At 46.8% G+C, this 10286-nt stretch overlaps 1 protein-coding gene across 3 annotated transcripts in view; it reads right to left on the bottom strand.

The window, feature by feature from the left end:
• Ipo9 (importin 9) overlaps nucleotides 1-7819 on the bottom strand; it is a 53331-nt gene extending 45512 nt beyond the window's left edge. The window contains exon 1 of one of the 3 annotated variants that reach the window (XM_031383722.1): nucleotides 7652-7819. In XM_031383722.1, coding sequence (XP_031239582.1) covers nucleotides 7652-7814 — 163 coding nt within the window. In that variant the 5' untranslated portion in view covers nucleotides 7815-7819. Of the gene's footprint in view, nucleotides 1-2555; nucleotides 2667-7651 lie in introns of those variants that run through there. The other 2 variants (XM_031383731.1, XM_031383734.1) reach the window with 2 other exon arrangements.
• Between the last annotated feature and the right edge of the window lie 2467 nt (nucleotides 7820-10286).

Here is a 10286-nt window from a genome sequence, read left to right on the forward strand (position 1 = left end):
CCAACAAGTGATGCCTGAATGTGATCCCTGGAACCCACGTGGCTAGGAGAGAACCTACCCCAACAAGTTCTTTTCTGATCTCTATATACAAGCCTGGCACAAGTCCCATCTCCATAAATGAATAGATAAATAGGAAGAAAGGAGAAGGAATACTTCTAGGAAAGGCACCGACACTTGCAATTCAGATACTTAGAACATTAACCTCACGCCTTCAACCTACACGGTCTTGGTGTCCCTGGACACAGCCATCGGTTCTAGTGTGTCTCGTGCAGCTTCCCTCAGAGTGACACACAGACATAGTCATAAGCTACTTGGAACACACAGAACTTTCTTTTATGGTGCTATTTAAATAACATTTATGTGGGTTTTAAAAGTTCCTAGCAAAAGCTTAATTTTTGTATCATTCTCATAGGGACAAACTAGAATGAGGCAAAAAAATAAGCAAAATATTCAATCATACAGCATGAAAAGATACTGACTTCTGGAGAAGGTTTTGAAATTTAGTTTAAACTCTAAAGTGTGAATAAATTTGAACGGTCATCCTTCCAATGAGAACCCCGATGTTCACAGTGTGACGATGAGGATTAAGGAAGGGAAAGGAGCCACATCCACATCTCCCATCACCAGTCCACACAGGAGCCAAGCAGAAGACCGAGCAGAGTACCCCGGAACACTGCACACAGGTCTGGGTCACTGACTGCAGAATGTCAAGACTGCTTTCCAGAGAGGCTTCCATGAGAGCTTTTTGGTGTCTGTGCCGGGAGGAAGCAGCCCTCTAGTGATGGTCATACCGCCGGGAGCTTCTCTGCCACTGTCCTAAGGAAACCATGTCTGTAACCTAGCAAAGACACATCTCCCGCTCCACTCAGCAGCTCGACAGTAGAGGATGTCGAGAACAGAGATTAGCCTATGCTTAAGATCTATATGAAGGGCCTAAGAGCAAGCCAGCCAAGAGTCTCCACCTACACATATTTTAAGATGAATTTTCTATAAAAGTTTATTTCCTTCACCTAAGAGAGAAGGTTGAAAGTTCAACGAATACGAATGCCTGTTTTAAGAGTCTCCTGGGCAAGACGACTTGCAGACTAACTTAGCTAATTAAGACAGGATTAAAACAGAATAGACAGAACACATTCTCTTCTCTAAGTTCCCAGAATTTCTAAATCATTAAGCTTCACTTTTTTTTGTTTGTTTGTTTTTCAAGACAGGGTTTCTCTGTATAGCCTTGGCTGTCCTGGAACTCACTCTGTATACCAGGCTGGCCTCGAACTCAGAAATCCGCCTGCCTCTGCCTCCTAAGTGCTGGGATTGAAGGCTCGCGCCACCACTGCCCGGCTAAGCTTCACATTTTAAAGACAAAAACAAAAACAAAAACAAAAACTAATTTGCAGGAGGTGATAATGGGCTATAAGAAAGGAACTTTCTGCCTAAACTGCATAGCTCTGAGAAAAGTATCGTACTAAAAACTGTAACTTACACATAAAGTTGATGAAGGACTGTTTTCAATGACAATGGTGGTATGGTATTGATAAAGAAGTCTGCTATAAGACTAAAGTAGAGAATGACAGTTTGTTTGAAATTGAGAGTGTGATCAAAAGAGCAAACAAACAAATAGCAGTTGAGGTCACTGGTTGTGACCTTGCAACCAGGATCAACACAGGTGTTTCTTCACAGGCTGACTTCTGTCCCAGGGCAGAGAACCCCATCTAAGGTAGTATGGAACCGCAGTTGAAACTTGTACTAACAGAATCTATACAGTAACTCTTGAAAAAAAAAAAAAAAAAAAAAAAAAAAAAAGAACAACTAAGTATATCTGTTTAAAAAAACCATCGTAATGAAAGGGGAGAGAACACAAGAGACACGTACACTGGACTTCTGCTAGGAAGAGACTAATTCAGATTCAACGAAGATTCAATCTCAGACACTGAACCAAAGAACACTGCTTTGAGAGCTAGCTATAGGAATTCCTAGAGCCATTTTGTCAGGAAACCTGCTTCCCCTTAGCTCCCTTTAAGGTGGAACAGGGACAGCCTTCTTTGGTTAATCGAGATTTTTTTCACCTGACTTTGCCATGTGCCTCCACTCCAGACAGACACCCTGAGCTTTCTAAGGAACCTTCCGCCTTCTCTGACTCTCTAGTCTCATTTTCTAGTCTTTGGGTGTTTGTTCTCCCTTGCTGGTGACACCCTGAGCTTTCTAAGGAACCTTCCACCTTCTCTGACTCTCTAGTCTTATTTTCTAGTCTTTGGGTGTTTGTTCTCCCTTGCTGGTGATCTTGGCCCTACTTTCTCTTGTCCTATTTGGCAACAAATCCTTTGGCTTAGAAGAAGAAATGTAAAAGAGGGCAGGGAGGATAAAGGAGAAGTTAAGAAATGCACACTCCTGCTCTTAAGGGGCTCTGAGAGAGACTTAAGATTTGCCAGTGCCTTTTCGGAGAACTGTGAAAGAGAACATCTGGAGGGAAGTTTTAAGCAGCACTCTGGAGAAGCCCCCTGTCTCTCATGGGATAGGTAACCACCACAAAACCATAGCTTAAAGGGAAAAGAAAACTCTACCACTGGCCTTTTTCCGAGCGTGGCCGCCTTCCGCTCGGTTCAGTGCCCGCCACATGCCCAGGAGTGCGTCTGGATCCTTGCGGGGTGCCCTTCGCAGGTGGACAGTGCTTATGCTATACTGTAAGAAAGCCAGAAAAGTGCCCATGAGAACCAGAAAGCATTTCCAGCCAGAAGGATCAACTCTCTAGGCATCTAAGATGGGAAAATCGTCATACATAACTGGGCAGCATCTGAATGCCAGGGAATCATCCACATCCCGTGGTCGATGCAATGGTGGGAGACGGAGAGAAGCCAGGTGTTCTCAGGGGAGCAAGGCAGAAAAGACGGGCTGGGGCTATAGCTCAGTGGTGGGATGCATGCCTGGCTAGAATACATAAGGCCCTGGGTTCAACCCTAAGCACAGAAGACAAAAAAGGAAGGAAAGAAAAAGAAAAAAGACAAAAAACTTAGTTAAGGGCAAATGGTGTGTGTGTGAGTGGGGGTGCGTGTGTATTCATTTCTAACAGATAAAAATATGTAGCAAGAGAAAAAAAAGACAGGTCTAAACCTAGTTACTTTTACAAAAATCTCAGCTATGCTAGTAAGAGAACAGAAGACTGTACATGGAAGTTACTTATTCCAGCACTTAGGATGTGCTTCTTAAAGAAAAGTAGGAAAGTGAAAGAGGAAAGAAGTAAAACATCACTATGCCAGAAACAAAGAGGTGACATTTTGAAAGTAGGTCTTTCTTTTCTTTTCTTTTCTTTTTTTGGTTTTAAGACGTTTATTGTAGAAAGGCAGAAAGAGGGAGAGAGTAGAGAAGTAGAGGCCGGCCATGGCCAGGTGGAGGGGTGGGAGGAAGGGAGGCGGAGGGGGCGGGGAGCAAGAGGGCAAGAGAGAAGAAAGCAGGAAGCAGGAGTGAGAGTAAGAGCCTGAGCCAGGCGGTGGTGGTGGTGGCGCTCGCCTTTAATCCCAGCACTTGGGAGGCAGAGGCAGACGGATTTCTGAGTTCGAGGCCAGCCTGGTCTACAGAGTGAGTTCCAGGACAGCCAGGGCTACACAGAGAAACCCTGTCTTGAAAAAAACAAAAAACAAACAAACAAACAAACAAAAAAGAGTAAGAGCCTGAAAGTAGTGTTACCATAAGGTGAATTTAAAAAGAAAAGGAAAAGGAAGATGGAGAGGGAGAGGGAGAGGGAGAGGGAGAGGGAGAGGGAGAGGGAGGGGAAGGGGAGGAGGGGGGAGGAGAGGGGAGGAAGAGGAGGAGGAAGAAGAAGAATTAGAAGTAGTAGTAGTAGTAGTAGTAGTAGTAGTAGTAGTAGTAGTAGTAGTAGAAGTTGTTGTTGTTGACAGAACATTAAGATTCAGAGTGAAGAGACCTTTGGTAATCTACACATCTCTTGTCTAATGCCCATGTCAACGAATGCTTGATACGTCCCTACTAATGAAACAATTACAAGAACATGCTAATAAATAAAAAATCTTTTACTTTTACCCTATATGGGCAGAACTAATTTTTTACAAATTCTGCTAATCGAACTCAAACTCTCAATCCTCCTAAGAAAAAGGGGACAACTGTCTGCTGAATACCACACACACAGGAGCTCCAGACTCTCCAGCTCCCCCTTACTCCCCCTTAGCTCAGGGCTGCAGCGACAACAGGTGAGGTCTAAATGGCATCATCTCCCTGGTAAACTAATGGCATTTCCTCCTCTATGAGTGACTACGAGGCTCTAACTATGTGAAGTCTGCAGGCTCCCCTAGATCCCAGTACTTAGGAAAAGGGAAAGAGCAAGAGTTCAAGAAACCTGTCTAGGACATCAGGCCAATACAGCAGGAAGTGATTGGATCTCTGACACACACACACAGCTCTTTAGCTTCTAAGAATATGTGTTCATTTTGGATAATGCGAAATTTGATAATGAAAATACCAGCTGGAAGACAAAAAAGAATGATCTGGGTGTGACTTTTGCTCTTAAGAGAAGTACTTATTTGAATCTCATCTATAGGATTGGGGATGTAACTAGGTAGCAGAATACTTGCCTAGAGTACACAAGGCCCCAAATTCAACCCTCCACACTAGAGGGAAAATTCTACTTCTGATATACTGTGGTCAGAGCTGCGTCCTTTCTTGCCCTACCCTCTAAGAGGTAACAATCGATGTGCCTTCCCACAAGTTAGAGGTCAAGGGCAGAGCTCATCAGCTGGCAACCAAGAAAGGTACACAACTTTCTGGCAAAAATAACAAGTCACACAACTTGCAATGGTGGAGTACGTCTTTAGTCCAAGCATTTGGGAGACAGAGAGACAAAGGCAGAGGCAGGTGGATCTCTCTCTGAGTTCAAGGCCAGCTTGGTCTACAGAGTTAGTTCAGGGATAGCCAGGGCTAAACCTGTGTCTAGGAAAAAAACAAAACAAAACAAAACAAAAAAACCCCTAAAATCTTCTAATCCACGTGGGTACGGTGTCCTGTGCTTATGTGCCACATAGTTCACAATGGCAAATGGCTCACAGTGTGGCTATTTGAGAGGGTGGAGGGACTAGATCTAATAAGTTACTTGATCCTGTGCTCTACTGACACAGAAAAGAAAATTACCAAAACACAAAAATAAGATACCAACTCTCAGCCGGGTGGTGGTGGTGCACACCTTTAATCCCAGCACTTGGGAGGCAGAGGCAGGCGGATTTCTGAGTTCGAGGGCAGCCTGGTCTACAGAGTGAGTTCCAGGACAGCCAGAGCTACACAGAGACAGAGAAACCCTGTCTCGAAAAACCAAACCAAACCAAACCAAACCAACCAAAAAAATCTACCAACTCTCATTAACTTCAGGTTTTAAGAAATATGTTTTAAATGACCAGAAAACTAGGCTCATACTTCTGGAATAAAACTAGAACTGAAAAGCAATTCCAAGGACACAAATCATTTATTCACTCATTTGTAAGAAAGGATCCTAATTTTGGCCCATGGGGCCTTTTCATTACAGGAACAATTTCCTCACAATCCAAGACTAACAAGCATGTGAATCCTCCTAAGGGGACCAGGTGCTGTCGTTTCATATAAAGAAGGGCTACAGCTAACTAACGAAGCTGTTAACTTACCTTTAGAAAGTATCTCAGAGTGTTAGCCAGTATGTAAAATTGGAGATGCTCAGGACCCAATGGGAGAGATTACTGGTAAAGACCATTCCCGGAATAGACTCTTAAGGAATGAACCACTATCCTCTAAGTAAAAACAGGTACAGAAAGGGACAACAGTATTTTAAAGCTACCGAGGAGCCCAATATACCAATAGACTATATTCAACTCCAGGCTTGATCCAATTCTGTAACCACATTCTATACTTGAGTCATATGCCTCACCACCAGGCCGCCATTCCTAAGTTACTGTATCAGGGCTTGCCCCTGCCTCTCAGCATGCCACTCACACATTATCAGTAGGTTATGGGGACAGGAGGGAGAATTGAGGTAGCCTTTATCAATTTACTCATCAGTGACTAGATCGAAATTCTGTACTTTTGATTTCAAGACTCCAAGGGATGGCAAGGGTAAGTGACAAGAACTTCAAAACGATCTCAAGAACTTTGTGAGTGGTTTTGCTCTAGATGAGGCCAGAGCATCTGGCTCGAGCTGAAGAAGAAATCAGAGCAAGACTGGAGCTATTGTACAGCTTAAACATAAGCCTCCCTTTCAGAGCAAGGTGTCAGCCATACATTTGGGGGTTAGCTCAAACACTAGGTATCATTCATGGAAGGTTTAATTAAGGATGGCTTGCATCAGACCAGCAACTAAATGCAAGTAGCAAGTTAAACTCAGTAAGATTTCTGCCTATCAGCATTCTTTGTCTCTACTGAGGGAGGCAGAGGCATGAACTGTAGAGTCAAGGAATTTGATCTAGAAACCTCAGGACAAGTTATGTGCTGCATTCCCATAGCTTTCTCCCACCCATGGTTCCTTCTCTTAAGAGAGTCTGGTATGTTATAAAACTAAACCTGGCCTTTCAAAATAGTCCCTAACCTATTTGATCCCGAATCCCAATAGTCCCAACAGAAGGAAACTTTCCTTCAATAGTTGGTCATAAAAGAGAATATAAAAACCAAATTCAAGGAAGGCTCCTCAGCCACATCCATTTCTTCTCAATAAAAATAAGTCCCGCAGGAGCACTAACTCAAGGCTTTGAGGGTGGTTGGTCAAATATGGAAACAATCTCTCATATATCTGGAGAAGCCTAAGTTTAAGGAGCAGTGATGAAATATTCCCTTGAGCTTGGGGATTCCGAGGACCTGGAATTGCGAATCAGATGTTTCTTACATAAAGACCAAGGAGATTTCACCCTTTTTATTCCTGTTCTTTGTAAAATAGGCCTGCTGAAAGCCCACTGAACAGAAAATTAAAAGAAAACGTCAAACTAGTAGTTTTTTTTCCCCCTCTAACACTTTAAAGAACATAACGGGAGGATGAGAACAAAGAATCTAAAACAAAGGAAGATCGGTTCCTGAACATAGAAATGCACAATATTTAATAATTGCCAATAAGTCTTTAAAAGAAAAATAAAAACGGGAAGCATGGTCGGGAAAGTGAAGCATCGTATGCATCGTATTGAGTAGATTTCTAGGAAAACGTGAGGTGTCTGAACAACCAGCCAGATTTAAAAGTCTGATGCAGAAACTTGTTTGATGGTGGCCGCCTTCTTAAGGGCCTTAGCTCTCGCTCTTCTCTAGCTCCCTTCCCTGATCCCACTACAACCGAGCTGGGGAAGAAAACCGCAAAAAGACCTTGTCTTGGGCTCAGATATCATCTAGATTGCGCGACACCGACAGCAATCCACGTCGAACTCCATCTCTGTCCTCTGCAGAACCCAGCCACTCTCTCTATCTTTTCAAGTCTTCCCCCACCTCATCCCTGGCTAAGGCTCCACCTCCCCCGACCCTTTCCTTTCAGACGCGCCACCCTTCTTCTAGGACTTTCCCAGCCACCAGCGGCACCCCCACCCCCACGTTTCCTGGTCCACTCCTGACGCCCACCTCTCCCCTGGCTCCGGATCCCCAAATCCCTGCGGTCAGCGGACTGTGCGGCCGGCCCTGGTCTGAGCCATCCTCGTGACGGTCCCGCCTCACTCACCCTCTGTCACCTCCAGCACCTTAATCTGCTCCTCTGCAGCCGCCCGCACCTCCTGCACAGGGGACAGGATCCCGGTGAGGGTATCCACCAACGCCTCCTTCAATCCCTGTGCCACTGGACCCGGCAGCCCAGAAGCCGCCCCAGCTGCCGCCGCTGCCGCCATCTTTCCTCCCCTCAGCCCGCCAGCCCCGCGGCCGGGACCCGCCACCGAAGGACGGCTCCCGCGTACGGCCAATCCGCGAAGCCGCGCCTGCGCAGCTAAGTACGCGGGAGCGGGCGGGGGGCGGAGACAGATCGCAGCCTACGGAGACAGCGCCTTTGGCGGCCGGAACCGAACCGCGCTTTGCGGGCCGGGATCGTTTTGGACGTCTGTGTGCACACAGAATTCCCATAACGGGTTGTAGTCCTGACGTCGCACGCGCTGTTAGAAAACGCGCTGAGAATAAAGGCCCGTAACCTTTATTCCAATATAGCTGACCCTGATGGCAAGGCAGCGGGCAAGCAAGCCCCGAGGGCGTGAGCACAGAAGGCCCTGCCTCTTGTCTGCTGTGGATTGTAAGTGGGCGAGATGCCCTCCCTCACTCACCCTCACCCATCACCCCCCCTCTTCCTGCGTGAGTCTAGGCTCAGATTTAAGACGAGTTAGGACAGAGGTCAGGCTTTAAGGAAGGGGGTCAGAATAGCATCTTTAAACTAACACTCCTCCTCTCAACTAAAAACAGCAGTTACTCAATTGGGTCCGTTTACGGTTTAGCTTTAGAGGATCCTAAGATGCTGGGGGAGAGGACAGGGGAAAAGGGGGCATGCAGAAAGAAAAACTGAAGTGAAATTGGCAATGGGGAGTGGTCACTTTAGAAAAATCCAGTTTTCTAGCCTTTTAGCTTAGATGAACCCTGTGTCAAAAAGGGCTGTCCAGGGGAGAATACCTACAGGTGAAGGACCATTTCTCTAGAATGATTTTTTTAAAAAATTGTATCTACCTATTTGTCGTTATCTTGTTCTGAGACAAGGTCACATGCAGCCCAGACTGGCCTCAAACTTGCTCTGTAGCTGGCACTGGCCTTGAACTCCCAGATCTTGATCTTCCTGTTTTCACCTCCCCCCACCCCTGCTGAGATTGCAGTTATGTGCCACCACATATGGCTCTAGAGTGAATCCCGCAAATATATAACATTACTTAATTAAAAAAAAAGTGTTGGGGGAGGCCTGAAAAAGGACACCCAAGTACCTGCTGTGGGTATCACCATGATGGGTGAATGTGCGATGGGGAGATGGGAAAGAGGAGGAGAAAACCAAGCTGAGGGGTCCATACACTGTGGAGAAAGGTGGAACTGGGGACTTGAAGGGGGATATGAGGAGGCCATGCTGAGGTCCTGGCTGTGGCTGTCCCCAAAGGGCCATGTCTGGGCTCCTGGTCCTGCTGCAGCTGTAGCTGCAGTCTATGTCAATACGTTTGGGACCTGAATTACCATCAAAGGCAAAGTGGATGTCAGTGGTCTGGGCTGCCACCAGAAACCGAGTGGATTATCTGAGGGGCTTGCTTTCAGGGGGAGGGGTGACATGCTAATCTGAATGGCTGCACTGCCACTTGATGCCAAGGGACATCTGGACCCATGCTGCTGCCGGGGTCTATATGTCTGAATCTGAGGCCCTATGGGCAGCCAGATCTGTGCTGATGTCCCAGGTTTTGTTACCACCAAAGGCCATGCATATGTCCCTGGTCTGGACTGCCACCTGAGGCACTGTGCTGAGCTGGCCCTGCCCCTTGCCGGGGCAACATAGTAGAGCTGACCTTGATGGCAAGGGACCAGGTAAGCTAGCCCTGAGGACGTGAGCACAGAAGGCCCTGCACCTTGTCTGCTGTGGATTGTAGTGGGCAAGGGAGAGATGCCTTCCCCCATCCCACCCCTCTCTACCTGCAGTAGGTGGGAGAGCTGGCCCTGCCCCCCACCAGCTGTAGCACTTAGGTGAGTGGGTCCTGCCCCTGGCCTGGGCAGCACAGTAGAGCTAGCTGTGGTGGCGAAGGCACAGTTGAGTCATCCTTGAGGACAAGAGATGAGAGCTGAACCTGCCTCTTGTTGGCTGTGGCATTGGGGGGGCTACCTGAGGCAGTACTGAAGAGCTCACTCTGGTGGTGGTACAAGGGGCTGGCAGGCTGACCAACTCAGCTACTTCCTGGGCCCAGATCCAAGGCTTTGAGTTGGCCCACCCCACCTATGATCTGCTGGAGCATGTGAAAGGGCCAGTCCTACAGATCGAAAGCTACAGGATCGCTATGACACAGAGCAACAGCAGGATATCTGAGAGGGGTCCCAGTGAGGGTTCAGTATTGATAGTGTAGCAGAATAGCAGAAGCCAGAGGCTCATTGCAATGAACGCTTGCAAGGAAAAAGTTGTGGACAAAAGGGTATACTATGTGACACACTGTGGTATACTACAGTTTCCACGACTAGATGTCTGGATTTTTCTTTTCTTTCTTTCTCCCCCCGACACCCCCAACAGGGTTTCTCTGTTTAGCCCTGGCTATCCTGGAACTCACTCTGTAGACCAGGTTGGCCTCAAACTCAGAAATCTACCTGCCTCTGCTTCCCAAGTGCTGGGATTAAAGCCGTGTAGCACCACTGCCTGGCCTTTT

The sequence above is a fragment of the Mastomys coucha genome, unplaced genomic scaffold (genome assembly GCF_008632895.1).
Source record: "Mastomys coucha isolate ucsf_1 unplaced genomic scaffold, UCSF_Mcou_1 pScaffold1, whole genome shotgun sequence".
In the NCBI taxonomy this organism is placed as follows: Eukaryota; Metazoa; Chordata; class Mammalia; order Rodentia; family Muridae; genus Mastomys; species Mastomys coucha.